This window comes from Stegostoma tigrinum, chromosome 25 (assembly GCF_030684315.1).
Source record: "Stegostoma tigrinum isolate sSteTig4 chromosome 25, sSteTig4.hap1, whole genome shotgun sequence".
Classification (NCBI taxonomy): domain Eukaryota; kingdom Metazoa; phylum Chordata; class Chondrichthyes; order Orectolobiformes; family Stegostomatidae; genus Stegostoma; species Stegostoma tigrinum.
The window spans coordinates 11818565-11839943 of NC_081378.1; the positions used below are offsets into that span (position 1 = coordinate 11818565).

General features: G+C 43.9%; 1 protein-coding gene across 5 annotated transcripts in view; it reads left to right on the top strand.

Moving 5' to 3' along the window:
• The window catches only part of fbxo18 (F-box DNA helicase 1), a 64641-nt gene that overhangs the window by 40686 nt on the left and 2576 nt on the right, over positions 1 to 21379 (top strand). For 4 of the 5 annotated variants that reach the window (XM_059654482.1, XM_059654481.1, XM_059654480.1 and 1 more), the window contains exons 17-20: positions 6195 to 6392; positions 7846 to 7971; positions 11543 to 11649; positions 19244 to 19378. In XM_059654482.1, the coding sequence (XP_059510465.1) occupies positions 6195 to 6392; positions 7846 to 7971; positions 11543 to 11649; positions 19244 to 19378 (566 nt within the window). The remainder of the gene's footprint in view (positions 1 to 6194; positions 6393 to 7845; positions 7972 to 11542; positions 11650 to 19243; positions 19379 to 21379) is intronic. The other variant, XM_059654484.1, reaches the window with a different exon arrangement.

Here is a 21379-nt window from a genome sequence, read left to right on the forward strand (position 1 = left end):
TTGAGAAGAACATCAAAATAAATGTATAAACATGCCAGAAGCTAAAGTAAAACAGGGAAGGCTCATGACTTTGATGTTACAGAGTCATAAGGTTTTTACAGCACAGCAAGAGGCCTTTAGCCCAAGGTGTCAGTGCTGGTCATCCAATTTCCCAATACTTGGCTGCAACCTTTTATCCTGTGGATTTCAAATGCTCATCTAAATACTTTTTAAAATGTCTTTCGGGTTCTTGCCTTTATCACCCTTTTAGGCAGTGAGTTCCAGATACCTACCAACATCTGGGTGGAAAGGATCTTAGAGTCATACATTCATTGGGATGTACAGAACGAAAACAGACCCTTCAGTCCAACTTGTCCATGCTGACCAGATATCCTAAATTAATCTGGTCCCATTTTCCAGCATTTGGTCCCTATCCCTCTAAACCCTTTGTGTACCCATCCAGATGCCTTTTAAATGTTGTAATTGTACCAGCCTACACCACTTCCTCTGGCAGCTCATTCCGTACATGCATCGCCCTCTGCATGAAAAAGTTACCCCATAAGTCCCTTCTAAATCTTTCCCCTCTCACCTTTAAACTTATGCTGTCTAGATTTGGATTCCCGCACTCCAGGGAAAAGACCTTGTCTTTTTACTCTATCCGTACATCTTTCTCAAATTCCCTCTTAACCTCCTGCCCTTTGCCTTTGAAACAGTGCCCATGATTATTGACTCCTTGAGTAAAGGAGAAAAAAGTTTCTCCTTACTTAGCTTTTCAATGCCCCTTACAACTTTGCGAACCTCAAATAGGACCTCTGCAATCTTCTCTGTTCTAAAGAAAGCTACTCCATCCCATTTCATCTCTCTTTATACCTGAATTGCTTCAGCCCAGGGAACATCCTCTGTGTCTTGAAGAGAACAGCAGTCCCAGTGTGCACCGTAGGGAACGGCAGGTCCCCGGTGTGTATTATTCATTACCCAACAGGAACAGCGTGGATTTTGCAGCTGCTCCTGGGATTGCAGGCTTAGTTAAAGATTTGTTAAAGTTTTTTACCATTATTATAGTCATTATAGTTTACTGATATAAGATTTTTGCCTTTTTTTTATTGACATTCAAAAAACAGTCAATCAAACCAACAAAAAAAAGCACAATTTTCTTTCAAATTGACTTTTGTTTCAAACAATTATTTAAAGGATCGACAGTGAACAGCTAAAAGGCTTCTAAATTATTAATTCTTCAGTTAATAAGTCTGTGGTTCTGGGGGCAGTTTTTAAAATTGCAAAGGTTGTTTTTGAAAAAATAAGCATTTTTTTAAAATAAGGAGTTGTCTTTTCATGATAACAAAGTGTGGAGCTGGATGAGCACAGCCGGCCAAGCAGCATCTCAGGAGCACAAAAGCTACGTTTCAGGCCTAGACCCTTCATCAGAAAAGGGAGAGGGGGGAGGGGGAGTGGGTTCTGAAATAGGAGAGAGGGGGAGGCGGATTGAAGATGGATAGAGGAGAAGATAGGTGGAGAGGAGACAAACAAGTTAAAGGGGTGGAGATGGAGCCTGTAGAGTGAGTATAGTTGTGGAGGGAGGGAGGAGATAGGTCAGTTTGGGGAGGATGGACAGGTCAAGGGGGCAGGATGAGGTTAGCAGATAGGAAATGGAGGTGCTGCTTGAGGTGGGAGGAGGGGATAGGTGAGAGGAAGAACAGTTAGGGAGGCGGGGAACGAGCTGGGCTGGTTTTGGGATGCAGATGGGGGGGTGGGGGGGGTAGATTTTGAAGCTTGTGAAGTCCACATTGATACCATTAGGCTGCAGGGTTCCCAAGAGGAATATGAGTTGCTGTTCCTGCAACCTACTGAAGAGGCCTACACATGGTCAGCTCCAGAGAAGTTTTTCTTCCCATTGAGTTTATTGAAGAGTAATCATTTTTATTCAGTTAATTAGCTCAGTGGTTGATTTTATTTCATTTTTATATGTTTGATATATATGCATTTTTAATTTTTTTTCCATTTTAACATTATTTTCTTCAGGTAATGAAATGTAGCTTATTATTTATATTAGGTGTTGTTGAAACAACCTTCTTTTTACATTAATGTTATTAAGGCCATGTATAAGGTACAGAGTGAGATGGTTAGTAGATTTACAAAAGATATTACTCAGCAGGATCAGTCACATAGATGGGTGATTATCAGGAAAGGTTAGAAAGTAGTTCAGAAGTCTCCAGTCACTGTTCTTGTATCAAATAGTTACTCATTTTTTGGAACAGTTGAAGGGGATGGTCTCTTTGAGGAAAATGGAAGGGGCAGTCAGTTATTGGACACTTGGAATGATTCTTATGTGAGACAACATTTGACAAGTTTTAATAGCATTATTGTTATAGGGGACTTTCCTGAAAAGGGTATAGACAGATGATTCTGTGGCAGTGAGCACAAATTTAAGATGGTTTGTTGCTTTCCTGGTGCTGGGATTGAGAATGTTTCTAAATGTTTCAAGCATATTATTAAAGGTGTGATTGAGACACCAGAAATTCCTGTACACATTAGTGGGGATGACATTCTTAGGGAAAAGATTAAAGCAGTACACAGTGAATTTAAGAGATATATAGAGGATTTAAAAAATTAACCCTTGAAAGTAGTAATTTCTGGTATACTCCTAATGCCAAACTTAAATGAGGGAAAGAACAAAAAGTTAAAGGAGATAACTCAATGGCTGAAGAGCCGATGTATTGTTCAGCAGTACTGGTTTGGAATCTCTTGGAATTCAATTGGAATGTGTTCTGGGATAGAAAAGGCCTGTTCAAAAGGGATGGGTCAAACCTAAACTGCAAAAGAGCCAATATCATAGCAGGGAGATTTGCTCATTCTATTAAGGGAGATTTTACACTGATAGAGAAGGCTCGTGGAGAAATTCTAAGTGGCAGTGTAGATGGAAGGATTGTTGGGGTAGGTTGTGAATGTGAGGACAGCACGTCAGTTAGAAAAGAAAGACAAGAGACAGTCAGAATAACTCTGAAGAACTAAATTGCATTTATTTCAGTGTAAGGGATCTTACAGGTGAGGCTGATGAACTCAGGGCATTTTTGAGACATGGGGTTGGGACATCATGGTTATTACAGAAACTTGGCTGAGAGATGGACAAGACTGGCAGCTCAATGTTCTGGATTTTAACTGCTATAGGAATGATGAAAAAGGAGGTAAGAGAGGAGGAAGGGTGATGTTTTTAATTAAGGAGTACGTTACTGCTGCAACTAGTGAAGATATTTCTGAAGAACCATCCAGTGAAAATATATGGGTAGGAACTACAAATCAGAAAGGAAGTAGCACTTTGATGGATTGTAATTTAGGTCCCCAGTAGTAAGATAGAAATTGAGAAACAAATATGTAGGAAAATCCCAGGTTTATGTCAGCATAATAAGGTTGTAATATGGGAATGTTAATTTTCAGACATTGACTGGGACTGCCATAGTGTTAAAGGTTTGGATGGTGAAGAATTTGTCAAATGTGCTCAAGAAAATTTCCTTTATCAATATGTGGATGCTCATGCTACTCAAGGAGCAAAACTAGACCTTCTTTTGGGCAATAAGGCAGGACAAGTAACTAAAGTAAAAGTGTGGTAACATTTTGGGTCTAGCGATCATAATTCTATTAGTTTCTAAATGGTTATGGAAAAGGATAAGTCTTCCATAAAAGTTAAAGTTTTTAATTAGAGTAAGTCAGATTTTAATGTTATGAGACTAGAACTTACAAAAGTTCGTTGGAGTAGACCGTTCACAGGTAAAAGGACGTCTGAAAAGTAGGAGGCGTTCAAGAGTGTGATGATGAGAGCTCAGAGGCATTTTGTCCCTGTTAGAGTGAAGGTAAGGCTGGAAAGATTAAGGAACAATGGATGAATAAAGATATTGAGGTTCAAGTCAGGAATACAAAAGAATTTTTTTTAGATATAGACAACTTGGTTCAATTTAATCTCTTAATCAATACAGAGTGTAGGAGTATTCTTGAGAGAAATGGGGAAAGCAAAGAAGGGATATGAGATAGCACTGGAAGATAAGGTTAAGGATAAGCCAAAGTGAGTTGACAGATATGTTGAGAGCAAGAAGATAACTGGAGAGAGAGTAGGGCCTCTTAAGGATCAAGGAGATCATCTTTGCGTTAAACCCCAGGAAATGGAAGAGAATACTAAATGAGTTTCTAGTATTGGTTTTTACTGTGGAGAAAGAAATGGAGTCTAGAGAATGCAGAGAAATAAACTTCGATGTTTGAAAAAAGTTCACATTACAGAACAGGAAGTTGGGGAGTCCTTAGAGAATATAAAGGGGGATAAATCTCTGGACCTGATCTAATGTATCCCAGAACATTGTGGAAAGTAAGGGAGGAAATTACAAGACCCCTTGCAGAAAGATTTTCATTATCTATATCTATGGATGAGGTGTCTGATGACTGGAGGGTGGCTAATGTAATGTTTATTTAAGAAAGGCTGTAAGGAGAAACTGGGAATTATAGACCTGTGGATCTGACTTCAGTTGTGGGTAAGTTATTGGATGTGATTACAAAAGATAAGATTTATGGACATTTAGAGAGGCATAAATTGATTGGGAATACAGCATGGTTTTGTGTGAAGAAGATTATGTCTCACAGACTTGATTGAGCTTTTTCAGGAAGTTACCTAAAACATTGATAATAACACAGCAGTAGATGTTGTTTATTTGTATTTTAGACTAATTAGTAAAGTTCGGTCACATGGGATTCAGGGTGAGCTTGCCACTTGGATACATAAATAGCTTAACAGCAGACGACAAACAGTAATGGTGGAGGGTGACTTTTCGGACTGGAGGCCTGTGACCAGCAGTGTGCCACAGGGATCGGTTCTGGTTCCTCTTGTTTGTCATTCACATAAAGGATTTGGATGAGAATATAGAAGCCGAGATTAGTAGGTTTGCAGATGGCACCAAAATTGGTGGCATAGTATACAGTGAAGAAAGCTTTCTAAGGCTACAGAGAGATTTTGATCAAATGGGTCAATGGGCTGAAAAATGGCAGATGGAGTTCGATCTGGATAACTGAGGTATTGCATTTTGGTACAACAAACAAGGTTAAGACTTATACAATTAATGGTAGCGCCTTGAGCAGTGTTGTAGAACAGATGGACCCACCGGTGCAGGTACATAATTCTATGAAGTTTGTGTCACATATAGGCAGGATGGTTAAAAAGGCGTTTGGCATGCTTGCCTTCATTGCTCAGTCCTTTGAGTATGGAAATTAGGAAGTCACACTGAGGTTGTACAGGACATTGGTGAGGCCTCTTTTGGAATACTGTGTCCAGTTCTGGTTGCCCAGTTATAGGAAGGATATTGGTTTCAGAAGAGATTCACTGGGAGGTTGTTGGGTGTGGAAGGTTTGAGTTATAAAGAAGGGCTGGAACTTTATTCAGTGGAGCTTGAGAGGTGACCTAATAAAATTTTATAAAATAATGAGGGCTGTCGATAGAGTTGATGGTTCCCTAGGATGTGGAATTTCAAGATTAGGGTGCACATTTTTAAGGTGAGAGGGGAGAGATTTAAAAAAGACACAAGGCAATTTCTTTACACCGAGGGTGATTCACGTGTGGAATGATCTTCCTGCAGAAGTGGTGGATGCTGGTGCAATCACAATGTTTAAAATACATTTGGATGGACACTGAATAGGAAAGGTTTGGAGGGATGTGGGCCAGGAGCAGAAAGGTAGAAGTAGTTTAGTTTGGGAATTAGGTTTGTCTTGGTTGGACTGAAGGATCTGTTTCCATGGTGTATGACTCTATGACTCTCTTCTGCACTCTGTCTCATGCAATCTCATCCTCCTTATAGGGTGGCAATCAGAACTTCACAGAATACTCTAGTTGTGTCCCGACTTACGTTATACACAGCTCCATTATAACCTCCTTGCTATTTCAATTCATTACCTTGACAATAGTGGCAAATATCCAAAATGACATCTTAACCACCTTATCTACCTGTCCTTCAAGAGTCTGTGGACTTATGCACTTGAGGTCCTTTTGATCCTTTGAGAACTTCTGATGTTCTCGCACAGACAATTGCTTATTTGCATAAAGTGTTGAATTCATCGTTAATGTAGATGTTTGGCTTTCTTTTTTAAAAAAAACTTGTCATTTTTAAGCTGGGTGGATCTTTCACAGTTTTTCTTAATGATGCCACTTCATGATCTAAGCGGAGCTTCTTGTTTTGCACTAACAGAGGATCTGGTAATCCGTGATCCATTCATCAGAATATTTGAACGTAAAGGTGGTTTGCATGGATTGAAAGATTATGCAATTGAAGCTGAAGATGAGGAGTTGGAAGAGAGGATTGCACTGGTGGAGAAGTACAGTCTGGGGCTCCCTACACTGATAGAGAAAATCACCAGCTACTCTGTTGATGACCTGAAATTTGCAGGTAACAAGACTATTTTGTCCTCTTCAACAATCCTTTGTCTTGTTTTTCAGTACCTTTATTATGTTATTTTCATTTTCCTGCTAAATTCCTTTACCTCTGGCTTGAGTGTCGAGCAGATAGAGCTGAGTTCTTGAGCTTTTAAAGCAATTTTGTTCAATTTGTTGTTTGTGTTGTTGAGCATTCACATTGAGGGTCAACGTAAAACCTTTTTATAAGTTGCGTCTTGCTATGAAGAAATTTTGTTGGGAAAACAGTTGACCGGTTATTGACACAGATAATTCCTATCTGCACTGGCACCGGACTTCAAGATTTAGTTCAAGGAAACTGAGAGCCGAGATTTTCATCCATTTGAGAGGAGAGGCTAGATTTTAGTTTGAAGATCTCATCAGAACGATGACACTGCTGAGAGTACAGGACTCCTTTGGTTTTGCGCTGGTATGTCAGCTTTGATTTTAGTCCTGAAGTAGGACTTGAACTTACAACCTTCTAATTCAGAGGAGGGGGCTGCAGATGACTAAAAGTTGGGAGTTGTTGAATCGTCCCGAGACAGATTGGCTTTTAGATTTGAAAGTAATGTTGCTGCATCAAGGAATGTTTCAAAAGATGAATTTAAAGTGGGGGTGGTTTGAGCCGAAATCGCTGAGTGGGAAATGCAGGGGCTTGCATTGCATTTGATCACACCAGCTTCCCAAAGGGCTGATTATGTTACTATTGCCCCAACTGATTTTACTTTTGGTCAATGATTGGAAGAAAAATCTTTAGTGAATGGGGCAGTAAGTATTTGGTCTAGAGACCTCAATTTTAGATATTGTTTCCCTCTTGTCACTTTCTTGGTCTCTTTTTTGTGTGTATGTTTGCGTATGTGGCTGTCTTTTCTTTTTAATTCATTCATATTTTGAATGTAGGTGTTATATGTGTAAAAATGTGAGACAATTCTGAAATAATGCAAAGGTCGTATCACTCACGAAAGTGATATGAGGAAAAACCTTTCCATGAGGCGGTGGTTCAGATCTGGAGTGCACTGCGTGACAGTGTTTTGAGTTGTCAAAAGGGTAGCTGGATGGTTATTTGATAAGAAAGAATGCATGGTGTTATAGAAAGAGGACGCAAAATCAGATGCCCAATTAGAGAGCCCATGGGGCTGAATGGCCTCCTTCTGCATTGTTGTGATCCTGTGATGCACTCTAATTTGTGACTCAGTCATCTGAACTCAGCTGTGGATGCTGGTGCCATTGTTGACTTTAAACCTGAGATGACAGAATTTTGTTAACCACCAGAGTTGAAGTACATGAGGCATAATAGAACAGTTGTGATCTTAGTGAATGTCAGAACAGGCTAAGGGGTTAAATGATGTCCTCCTACATCTGATCACCTTTCCCTCTGAGTTTCTACCTCGAGATCAAAGGGATTATTTCACTTAAGAATTTCTCTTGTCCTTTTCAATCTTTTACAGATGTTATTTTGGGAACTGCATGCAAAGCAAAGGGTTATGAGTTTCACACCGTACAGGTAACCTCTGACCTTGTGAAAGTTCCAGGCTATCGACATGATCACCGTATGCCTTCGGAGTTCAGAATGGGCAAGTCCTTTTCTGAAGATTTTTTAAACCTGTTTTCTCTCCCTTCTGCTGACCTTGTACACTCTGTGCTGAAGGTGCTTCACTGTTTTGTTTATTCGTTCACAGATGTCAGGCTCACTGGCTCAGCCAGCATTTATAACCCATCCTTAATTTCCCAGATGGACATTAAGCATCAACTTGGCAGTGTGGAGGAACAGAGGGATCTTGGTGTACAGATACATAGATCCCTTAAAATACCCACCCAAGTGGACAGGGTTGTTAAGAAAGTATATGGTGTTTTGGCTTTCATTAACAGGGGGATTGAGTTTAAGAGTCGTGAGATCTTGTTGCAGCTCTATAAAACTTTGGTTAGACCGCACTTGGAATACTGCGTCCAGTTCTGGGTCGCCCTATTATAGGAAAGATGTGGATGCTTTGGAGAGGGTTCAGAGGAGGTTTACCAGGATGCTACCTGGACTGGAGGGCTTATCTTATGAAGAGAGGTTGACTGAGCTCGGACTCTTTTCATTGGAGAAAAGGAGGAGGAGAGGGGACCTAATTGAGGTATACAAGATAATGAGAGGCATAGATAGAGTTGATAGCCTGAGACTATTTCCCAGGGCAGAAATGGCTAGCACGAGGGGTCATAGTTTTAAGCTGGTTGGTGGAAAGTATAGAGGGGATGTCAGAGGCGGGTTCTTTACATAGAGAGTTGTCAGAGCATGGAATGTGTTGCCAGCAGCAGTTGTGGAAGCAAGGTCATTGGGGTCATTTAAGAGACTGCTGGACATGCATATGGTCACAGAAATTTGAGGGTGCATACATGAGGATCAATGGTCGGCACAACATTGTGGGCTGAAGGGCCTGTTCTGTGCTGTACTGTTCTATGTTCTATGTTCTAACCACATGCACATCAGACTAAGACGGCAGATTTCTTTCCTAAGCGGTATCAGTGAACCAGATGGGCCTTTTACAACAGTTTTAGGTGGTTACATGATTTCAATTAGGCTGACAATTTTTCAAAAATTCTAAATTTTTACTGAATTCACCATCTGCCATGGTGGGATCTGAACCCCGGTTTCTAGAACATGAGTCTGGATTCATAGCCTCACAACATTTCCACTCCACCACCATTTCTCCAAAATGCAGTCTTTGCACAAGCCTGGTCTGTTCAGGCGAATGGACTGTTCCACCACAAAAGGCATCACATTCCATTCAGTAATGTCTTCCAGTACAGTCCATAGGTGCACACCAAATGAATTGGGGTGGAGGAGAGATGTAGACGTGCGTTGGATGTTGGAGTTGGTGGGTGGAGAGGTAATTGAGATTATCAGGATTAGAAATACTGACTGGCCTTTTGCATCTCTTAATTGATTTATTCATTCTGCCTCACATTGGAGCTGAGAGGCCCCTTTCACCCTAACTGTCTCAGCTCAGCTAGAGTTTAGAGGATTGTCCTTTGAGGAGAGACTGGTTCACCTGGATCTGTATTTACTAAAGTTTATAAGGATGAGAGGGGTCTGATTGAAACGTATGAAGTTCTGGTAGGGCTGGTCAGACTAGGTGCAGGGAGGTTGTGGGGAGTCTACAACCAGGCCGACCGTCTCAGAATACAACGTAGGCCATTGAGGACGGACATAGGGAAATATTTCTTCACTTGAAGAGTAGTGAACCAGTGGAATTCTCTACCACTGAAGGCTGTAGATACTAAGTCCTTGAATATATTCAAGAAAGAGAGAGGGGAAAACCCTTTAGATTTTAAAGGCATCGAGGGGTGTGGGAAGAGAGTGAGAATATGTCATTGAATTAGTACCGGAGTACAGTGAAAAGTTGGGAGAGAAAGCCAGGAATAGCTATGATCCTGAAGAGTGATGGAGCAGCCTCATCAGGCTAAATGACCTACTTCTGCTTTCAGTTTCTGTGCAACTTAGGCCACAATCTGAGCCTGTGCCCTATATGTTCTGGTGTATTGGATGGTGCTGTATGTTCCCACTGAACCATTGGAAGTGTTAGAGATAGCAAGAACTGCAGATTCTGGAGTCAGAGATAACACAGTGTGGAGCTGGAGGAGCACAGCAGGCCAGGCAGCATCAGAGGAGCAGGAAAGCTGATGTAGCAGACCAGGCAGCATCAGACCTGACCTGATGTGTTCCTTCAGCTCCACGCTGTATTTGTGATTGGAAGTGTTAGGTAGTTTAGTTTTGAGGAGATGAGCAATTGTGAACTATATACTGAGTGATTTTCATGTTGATTGAAACCTGACTGTATACTGGGAGTATGTTGTGCTTTGAGAAGTAGCAATGGTTTCAGCTGCTGAGGCAAGGAATCCACAGATACCTGTGAACATCCATATCTTGGTGACAAGCAGTGGCACTCAGCTGATTGGTGATAATGGGAACTGCAGATGCTGGAGAATCCAAGATAATAAAATGTGAGGCTGGATGAACACAGCAGGCCCAACAGCATCTCAGGAGCACAAAAGCTGACGTTTCGGGCCTAGACCCTTCATCAGAGAGGGGGATGGGGTGAGGGTTCTGGAATAAATAGGGAGAGAGGGGGAGGCGGACCGAAGATGGAGAGAAAAGAAGATAGGTGGGGAGGAGAGTATAGGTGGGGAAGTAGGGAGGGGATAGGTCAGTCCAGGGAAGACAGACAGGTCAAGGAGGTGGGATGAGGTTAGTAGGTAGGAGATGGAGGTGCGGCTTGGGGTGGGAGGAAGGGATGGGTGAGAGGAAGAACAGGTTAGGGAGGCAGAGACAGGCTGGACTGGTTTTGGGATGCAGTTGGTGGGGGGGAAGAGCTGGGCTGGTTGTGTGGTGCAGTGGTGGGGGGGACGAACTGGGCTGGTTTAGGGATGCGGTGGGGGTGGGGAGATTTTGAAGCTGGTGAAGTCCACATTGATACCATTGGGCTGCAGGGTTCCCAAGCGGAATATGAGTTGCTGTTCCTGCAGCCTTTGGGTGGCATCATTGTGGCACTGCAGGAGGCCCATGACGGACATGTCATCTAAAGAATGGGAGGGGGAGTGGCAATGGTTTGCGACTGGGAGGTGCAGTTGTTTATTGCGAACCGAGCGGAGGTGTTCTGCAAAACGGTCCCCAAGCCTCCGCTTGGTTTCCCCAATGTAGAGGAAGCCACACCGGGTACAGTGGATGCAGTATACCACATTGGCGGATGTGCAGGTGAACCTCTGCTTAATGTGGAAAGTCATCTTGGGGCCTGGGATAGGGGTGAGGGAGGAGGTGTGGGGGCAAGTGTAGCATTTCCTGCTGTTGCAGGGAAAGGTGCCGGGTGTGGTGGGGTTGGAGGGGAGTGTGGAACGAACAAGGAAGTCACGGAGAGAGTGGTCTCTCTGAAAGCAGACAAGGGTGGGGATGGAAAAGTGTCTTGCTGATTCACTTGGATAGTTCTCCATTATTCTGCCCAGTCTTTCCTTTATTAATTCCTAGCTTACCATCTCATTTTAATATTATCTGGCAAATAACTTCGACTCACCTTTGACCCTGATTCCAGAAACGAAATTGTGCAACTCTACACATTTGGACTATCATTACGTTTTGATATTAAAACAATATTGCATCTTTCCCTTCAGATGTGGTGCCAGATATCGATTGGAACTTGCTTTACGTTGCTGTGACACGGGCAAAAAGGCACCTAGTGACGAGCAAACATTTAGAGTGTCTGCTTTCCTTCGCTGGTGTGAGTACACTTACTGCGTTCCTTTCCTTACTTTGGTCTTTTGCTAAGGTACTGGATATTGTGAGAGGCTTGTGTAGCACTGTGTGGCCCACAACCACCTCTCGTTACTCCACTGTGCAAGCTCCTGCCCTCCTGTGTTACAGCAGCTCCCTAAAGGTGCAGGTTTTTTTTGAGCTATCGGACAGACCTGTGACAAATACTGGATGTGGGTCTCACCATTTATTCCAATCAGTCTGGCCTCTTTTCTATCTAGAGAACCTCACTTGCGTTTACTTTGTGTCTCATTAAATGTTGCAAGTGCTGAAAATGCTACACACGTGTTGAATTGGTTTTGGAAGGACAGTGTCTGTTATTCTGTGGCAAGGCCTTACACACCTTCCAAGCAGCAAAGAGATGATCAGCTTGTTTAATGAATTGAATTGTTTCAGGCACTTCATTAGATCCTTGGTTTTTTCATTCATTTGTGGGATGTGGGTTTTGCTGGCTGGCTAACGTTTAATGCCCATCCCTAGCTGCCCTTGAGAAAGTGATAGTGAGCTGCCTCTTGAACTGCTGTAGTCCATATGATGTAAGGAGAACCACAATGCCCTTAGGGAGAGTCTTCCAGGATTTTGAGCCAGCGACAGCGAAGGAACGGCGATATATTTCCAAGTGAATATTTAGCGAGTGGCTTGGAAGAGAGCTTGCAGGGGGTGGTGTTCCCGTGTACCTGCTTCCCTTGCCCTTCTAGATGGTGTTCCTGTGTACCTTTTCCCTTGCCCTTCTAGGTGGTGCTCCCAAGTACCCGCTGCCCTTGCCCTTCTAGGTGGTGTTCCCGTGTAGCTGCTTCCCTTGCCCTTCTAGGTGGTGTTCCCGAGTACCTGCTTCCCTTGCCCTTCTAGGTGGTGTTCCCGAGTACCCGCTGCCCTTGCCCTTCTAGGTGGTGTTCCCGAATACCTGCTTCCCTTGCCCTTCTAGGTGGTGTTAGAACATAGAACATTACAGCACAGTACAGGCCCTTCGGCCATCGATGTTGTGCTGAGCTGTCATACCGATCTCAAGCCCATCTAACCTACACTATTCCATGTACGTCCATATGCTTATCCAATGACGACTTAAATGTACCTAAAGTTGGCGAATCTACTACCGTTGCAGGCAAAGCATTCCATTCCCTTACTACTCTCTGAGTAAAGAAACTACCTCTGACATCTGTCCTATATCTTTCACCCCTCAATTTAAAGCTATGCCCCCTCGTGCTCGCCGTCACCATCCTAGGAGAAAGGCTCTCCCTATCCACCCTATCTAACCCTCTGATTATTTTATATGTTTCAATTAAGTCACCTCTCAACCTTCTTCTCTCTGATGAAAACAGCCTCAAGTCCCTCAGCCTTTCCTTGTAAGACCTTCCCTCCATACCAGGCAACATCCTAGTAAATCTCCTCTGCACCCTTTCCAAAGCTTCCACATCCTTCTGGTCGGTGACCAGAACTGTACACAATACTCCAAGTGCGGCCGCACCAGAGTTTTGTACAGCTTCACCATAACCTCTTGGTTCCGGAACTCGATTCCTCTATTAATAAAAGCTAAAACGCTGTATGCCTTCTTAACAGCCCTGTCAACCTGGGTGGCAACTTTCAAGGATCTGTGTACATAGACACCGAGATCTCTCTGCTCATCTACACTACTAAGAATCTTACCATTAGCCCTGTACTTTGCCTTCCGGTTATTCCTACCAAAGTGCATCACCTCACACTTGTCTGCATTAAACTCTATTTGCCACCTCTCAGCCCAGCTCTGCAGCTTATCTATGTCTCACTGCAACCTATAGCATCCTTCGTCACTATCCACAACTCCACCGACCTTCGTGTCGTCTGCAAATTTACTAACCCATCCTTCTACGCCCTCATCCAGGTCATTTATAAAAATGACAAACAGCAGTGGACCCAACACCGACCCTTGCGGTACACCACTAGTAACTGGTCTCCAGGATGAATATTTCCCATCAACTACCACCCTCTGTCTTCTTTCAGCAAGCCAATTTCCGATCCAAACTGCTATATCTCCCACAATTCCATTCCTCCGCATTTTGTACAATAGCCTATTGTGGGGAACCTTATCGAACACCTTGCTGAAATCCATATACACCACATCAACCGGTTTACTCTCATCTACCTGTTTGGTCACCTTCTCAAAGAACTCAATAAGGTTTGTGAGGCATGACCTTCCCTTCACAAAACCGTGCTGTCTATCCCTAATCAATTTATTCTTTTCTAGATGATTATAAATCCTATCCCTTATAACCTTTTCCAATACTTTACCAACAACTGAGGTAAGGCTCACTGGTCTATAATTACCAGGGTTGTCTCTACTCCCCTTCTTGAACAGGGGAACCACATTTGCTATCCTCCAGTCATCTGGCACTATTCCTGTAGACAATGACGAGTTAAAGATCAATGCCAAAGGCTCGGCAATCTCCTCCCTGGTTTCCCAGACGATCCGAGGATAAATCCCATCCGGCCCAGGGGACTTATCTATCTTCATCCTCTGAAGGATTTCTAATACCTCTTCCTTGTGAACCTCAATCCCACCTAGTCTAGTAGCCTGTACCTCAGTATTCACCTCGACAACATTGTCGTTTTCTGGAGTGAATACTGTTGAAATATATTCATTTAGCACTTCCCCTATCTCATCTGACTCCAAACACAACTTCCCACTACTATCCTTGATCTTACTTTCGTCATTCTTTTATTCCTTAAATACCTATAGAAAGCCTTAGGATTTACCCTGATCCTATCTGCCAACAACTTCTCATGTCTCCTCCTGGCTCTTCTGAGTTCTCTCTTTAGGTCTTTTCTGGCTACCTCGTAGCCCTCAAGTGCCCTAACTGAGCCTTCACATCTCATCCTAACAAAAGCCTTCTTCTTCCTCTTGACCAGAGATTCCACCTTCTTCGTAAACCATGGCTCCCGCGGTCTACAGCTTCCTCCCTGCCTGACAGGTACATACTTATCTAGGACACACAGGAGCTTTTCCTTGAATAAGCTCCACGTTCCTAATGTGCCCATTCCCTGCAGTTTCCTTCCCCATCCTATGCTCCCTAAATCTTGTCTAATCTCATCGTAATTGCCTTTCGTCCAGCTATAACTCTTGCCCAGTGGTATACACCTATCCCTTTCCATCACTAAAGTAAACATAACAGAATTGTGATCGCTATCACCAAAGTGCTCACCTACTTCCAAATCTAACACCTGGCCAGGCTCATTACCCAGTACCAAATCTAATGTGGCTTCCCCCCTTGTTGGCCTGTCTACATACTGTGTCAGGAACCCCTCTTGCACACACTGGACAAAAACTGACCCATCTATAGTACTCGAACTATAGTGTTCCCAGTCAATATTCGGAAAGTTGAAGTCCCCCATGACAACTACCCTGTGTCTCTCACTCCTATCGCGAATCATCTTTGCTATCCTTTCCTCTACATCTCTGGAACTATTCGGAGGCCAATAGAAAACTCCCAACAGGCTGACCTCTCCTTTCCTGTTTCTAACCTCAGCCCATACTACCTCAGTTGACGAGTCCCCAAACATCCTTTCTGCAACTGTAATACTGTCCTTGACTAACTGCCACACCTCCGCCCCTTTTACCATCTTCTCTGTTCTTACTGAAACATCTAAATCCCGGAACCTGCAACAACCATTCCTGTCCCTGCTCTATCCACGTCTCTGAAATGGCCACAACATCGAAGTCCCAGGTACTAACCCATGCTGCAAGTTCACCCACCTTATTCCGGACGCTCCTGGCATTGAAGTAGACATACTTCAAACCAACTTCTTGCTTGCTGGTGCCATCTTGCTTCCCTGAAACTTTATTTCGGACCACCCTACTCTCAACCTTTTCTATAGTCGAACTACAGTTTTGGTGCCCATCCCCCTGCTGAATTAGTTTAAACCCACCCGAATAGCCTTAGCAAATTTCCCCCCCAGCATATTGGTACCCCTCTGGTTCAGGTGAAGACCATCTTGCTTGTAGAGGTCCCACCTACCCCAAAAAGAGCCCCAATTATCCAAGAATCCAAAACCCTCCCTCCTGCACCATCCCTGTAGCCACGTGTTCAACTCCTCTCTCTCCCTATTCCTCGCCTCACTAGCACATGGCACAGGCAACAAACCAGAGACAACAACTCTGTTCGTCCTAGCTCTCAGCTTCCATCCTAGCTCCCTGAATTTCTGCCTTAAATTCCCATCTCTCTTCCTACCTATGTCGTTGGTGCCAATGTGGACCACGACTTGGGGCTGCTCCCTCTCCTCCTTAAGGATCCCAAAAATACGATCAGAAAACATGTTCCCGAGTACCTGCTGCCCTTGTCCTTCTAGGTGGTGTTCCCGAGTACCCGCTGCCCTTGCCCTTCTCGGTGGTGTTCCCGAGTACCTGCTTCCCTTGCCCTTCTAGATGGAAATGGCTGTGGTTTGAAAGTTGCTGCCTGAGATGCTGGGCACCACTGTGGGAGGCTGACATGGACCATCCCCTTGGCCCTTCTGATTAAAGATTAAATGCTTCAGCTTTACCTTTGCACTAATATGATGAATTCCTCCATCATTAAGGATGGGGATATTCGTGGAGCTTCCTGTTCCAGTGAGCTATTTAATTGTCCACCACCATTTATGACTGGACATGGCAAGACTGTAGAGCTTAGATCTGATCCGTTGGTTGTGGGATCGCTTAGCTCTGGCTATGACTTGCTGCTTATGCTGTTTGGTGTGCAAGTAGTCCTGTTTGGTGATTTCACCAGGTATGCCTGCTGCTGCCCCTGGCATGCCCTCCTGCACTCTCCATTGATCCAGAGTTGATCCCCTTGGCTTGATAGTAATGGTTGAGTGAAGGATATGCCAGGCCAGAGGTTACAGTTTGTGCTGGAGTACAGTTCTGCTGCTGCTGATGGCTCACAGTGCATCTTGGACTCCCAGTCTTGAGTTGCGAGGTGAGTTTGAAGGCTGTCCCATTTAGCACTGTAATAGTGCCACACAACACGTGGAGTTTATTCTCAATGTGAAGGCAGCTGTTTATATTGGCCTAGACCTGTCCATGACAGAGAAAAACCACAAGAATAATTTGTTAGATAATGAAATGTGAGGCTGGATGAACACAGCAGGCCAAGCAGCATCTCAGGAGCACAAAAGCTGACGTTTCGGGCCTAGACCCTTCATCAGAGAGGGGGATGGGGGGAGGGAACTGGAATAAATAGGGAGAGAGGGGGAGGCGGACCGAAGATGGAGAGTAAAGAAGATAGGTGGAGAGAGTGTAGGTGGGGAGGTAGGGAGGGGATAGGTCAGAATAATTTGTTATCCTGTTTTTGCAGTGAGTGCAGAGATGATCGCCATTCATGGGAACTTTCGAAGTCGGAAAAGCTTGAGCATGTTTGATTTACATTTTCTGGGGAAAACAAGTAGGCTTTGAGATAATGTAATCCAGATTTTTGGCATATATTGTTTTTAGCACAAAGGCATTTTCATACTGTTAATGCGATCAGAGATAATGGGAGCTGCAGATGCCGGAGAATCTGAGATAACAAAGTGTGGAGCTGGATGAACACAGCAGGCCAAGCAGCATCTTAGGAGCACAAACATCAGCTTTTGTGCTCCTAAGATGCTACTTGGCCTGCTGTGTTCATCCAGCTCCACACTTTGTTAGGTCTTCATTCTGTTAATGGTTTTGTCATTCAGTCATTTGACATGAAAGAACACAAGAAGTGATGAATAAGCAATACTACCCTTATTCACGGCAGTGATTTGCTCTAAAATTTAGCCTGTGATTTCTGAGGATTTTCCTTAACACTATCTATTCTCTAGTGCTCTCTGCTGCTTCTACAGTTATTGTGTCAACTACTAGGATTCTGAAGCAAATACTACTGTTCCATTTGGCCCTAGGAAATACGTGTTCTGTCTGCTAAAAAAATATTTATAATTGTCTTTAATCCTTTCAATTTTGAGCCCCTATCGTGTAGCCATTCCCCCTCAATCTTCGTGATTAGCAGCTCCCTGTCTCAAATGGTGTTTCCCTTCACTTCACCCAAAGCCTCCTCCACTGTCAAATCTCAAATGTTCGGATGATTAGATGGGACCCAACCTCCCATGTCTATACTGGGGTTGATCATCCAGAACATCAGCACTCGCCCCCGAGTTTGAGAGACAGGAGGAGATCTGTCACTTCTGTGTTCATCTGACTGAGAGATTGCTAGAGTAGGGCTTGAAAAATTACATTTAGCGTGTGTTCTACAGTTGGGCTTGTATGAGGAGACGGTGACACAGTGATAATGTACTGAACCAACAGAGGCTGTGGATGTGAATCTCACTGTGGCAAATAGCGAAATTTGAGTTCAGTTGAACCTCGGATTTAAAAAGCTATCCTAGTGGTATGACCCCATTTGCTGTAAAAACCCATTTTAATTCATTAATATCCTTTAGGCAGGGAAATCAACCATCAATACCTGGTCTGATCTATATGTGACTCAAAACCTGGTTGACTTTTAAATGCAAATGAGCAATACGTGCTGGCCGAGCCAGAGACGTCCCATAACTTAGTAAAAAGAGGAAAAAAAACCTGTCCTGATTTGGCTCAGCTTTGGGAGTATTTTTTGAGACTGAAGTTGCTTCAGTGTCTAGCGTAAGTGCAAGCTGAAGCCAGACCATTCTGACTACGGCCAGCCATGATCATAGAATTCCTACGGTGTGGAAGCAGGCCATCTGACCCACCGAGCCCATACTGGCCGTCCGAAGAACATCCCTACCAGACCCACACCCCTATCCTATCCCTCTAACCCTGCATTTCCCATGGCTAATCTACCTAACCTGTACCATCCCTGGACACTATATAGTAATTTAGCATGGCCAATCCACCCAACCTGCACATCTTTGGGCTGTGGAAGGAAACCGGAGCACCAGGAGGAAACCCACACAGACACGGGGAGAATGTGCAAACTCCATGCAGGCAGTCACCCATCCCACATCCTGGTGTTTTGAGGCAGCAGTGCTAACCACTGAGTCACTGTGCTGCCTAATTATGATGAATGATGCAGCAGCTCAGGGGCTGGATGGTTTTTTCCTGCTTCTGTTTTTGACATTCTTATTGTCCTTGGAAAGTACAGAAATCGCAGTTGTTAAATTGTGCGATATTATACCAGTTTAAGTGTTGTTCACAACATTTATACCTACGGTGATAACACAGTGTGGAGCTGGAGGAACACAGCAGGCCAGGCAGCAAATAGGAGCAGGAAAGCTGATGTTTCGGGTCAGGACCCTTCTTCAGAAGGGTCTTTCTGAAGAAAGGTCCTGACCCGAAACATCAGCTTTCCTGTTCCTCTGGTGCTGCCTGGCCTGCTGTGTTCCTCCAGCTCCACACTATGTCATCACTGACTCCAGCATCGGCAGATCTTACTATCTCTACGTCTGCAGCGAGCTTTGTTGGCATGGTTGTGATGTCCACTTTTGGATTGATACAGGCTGTGGGGAGTGAAGCTCAGCCGGACCTCACTTGTTTTGTGTATTGTCTGCTATTCCTCTGCTGCTTTTAGGAATTGTTTCCTACCTTTTTTAAACCTAGTTAATTTCAACACTTACAGGAGTATTTTCTGAAGACAGAGCTGACTTCTAGTTTGCTCAGAGAGGGGATGCTCCTTCGCTGCCATGCAAAAGGGTGTTCAAATTTCATTGAGAGTGAAACTACATTAACTCTGATAAAAATATCGAATAGACAGGTGAGTGTTTTAAAAGGGGTTTTTTTGAACGGGTGATAAAATGATGGCTTCCTGTTTGTGACCACAGTGGTAATCTCTAGGTAAATTATGCAGAAAGCTTGAGACATAGAAAATAGGAGTAGGCCATTCATCCCTTCGAGCCTGCACAACTGTTGGATGAGCATGGGTAATTATTTAACTCGTTATCCATTTCCCACTTTGTCTGTGTCCCCTTTAATCTCTTTAGCCCTAAGAACTATATCTAACTCCTTGAAAACATTCAGTGTTTTGGGCTCATCAGCTTTCTGTGGCCAAGAATTTCACAGGCTCATCACGGTTCTGGACTCCTCAGTCATCAGGAGCAACCTTCCTGCTTTTAGGATGTTTAGTCCTGTTAGAATTTTACAGGTTTCTATGAGATTCCCCTTATTCTTCTAAACACCTGTGAATGTAGTCCTAACCGATCCAATCTGTCTTCATTCCACTACATCTTTATCCAGAAAGTCTACTCTCAGATAAGGAGACCAAAACTGCACACAGTATTCCACTTTCTTGTTGATGCTGCCTGTCCTATTGGGAGTTCATAGAAGTGCATAGAATCAGTGTGGAAACAGGTAATTTGGCCCAATAAGTCCACACAGACCCTCAGAGCATCCCATCCAGACCCATCCCCCTATAATTGAACTATTCCAAACATCCCTGAACACTACTGGAAATTTAGCATGGCCAACCCACCCTAACCTGCACATCTTTGGACTGTGAGAGGAAACCTACCCAGACACAGGGAGAATGTGCAGACTCCACACAGACAGTCGCCTGAGGGTGGAGTCAAACCCGGGTCCCTGGCACTGTGAGGCAGCAGTGCTAACCATTGAGCCACCATGCCAAGAGAAGCTTTAGAGAGGAGAGAATAAGCTAACCAGAGGTGTTTCTCAACCGTAACAGAAAAAAATCTGGAAAATCTCAGTGGGTTGGGTAGTATCTGCAGGGAGAAACAGTTCTAACGGTTCAGGTTGATGTTTCTGAAGAAAGGCCATTGACCTAAAACATTCTGTCTCTTTCTGTCCGTTAGATGCTGCTTGAACTGCTGAGTGTTCTCCAGCATTTTTAACTTTTGTTTATATTTCACATTTCCAGCCTCTGCAGTATTTTCCTTTTGTGCTTCTCAACTAGTCACTTGAGCCTATCTGTCTGTAGGTTTTACCAGATCCAAAAGAAGACAATCTCCACAATGGTCTGGGCTTTTGCTGTGTCATGGACCTGAGGTGCAGTTTGCTTTCTGAGCAAAATACACACTCTATAAAATTGAACCAGTGAGAGATAGACACAATAACATTTCTGAAAGTGTGTGTGCTCTACCACAGAGTCACATTATTTAGGCTCAGCGAGCCTTTGCATAGAGTGGAAAGAAGCAAGTTTTAAATAATTCCACACCTTTTTTTCAGTGTAGCCAGTTTACAAAAAAACACAACATATCAGCTCCTTGTTGCTCATCCAGGGAGGACTAAGTTACCCAACTGAACAATGGCTTGAAGTTGGCAAGAAAAAGTCCCTGCCCTCTACTCTAACTCTCCAGTTCCTGCCTCTGACTCAGGCCAACTGGATAGCAATGCTGTAGCGGGTTGCAGACCTACCACACTCAGTATCTGCTTCTTGAATCTGTGCCCGTCTCCTGTTACTTGGCATGTGATCTTGCGTTTAGCTTGTTTCCCCCAAGGCATTGGATACCTGTGTGCTGTAGGTTTGAGCCCTTGCTATGGTGCAGGAAATACTGAGAGTTCCATTTGAATAACTTGATGAGAAATTTACTTGGCCACAAAATGAGAGTGTTTGGCTGCCATTGCACCCTGTCGCCAGTGAAGGGTGGCTGGCATCAGCTGCTCGGCTCTTGTGAAACCTGATCCCAGCACCAGCAGAGGCAAGACTTGCTCCCAGTAGGAAGCCCTAGTGACATGTGGTACATGATGCACATCTGTAAACAACAAGCCACGACAGGACGATACAAGACTGGAATGTCAATAA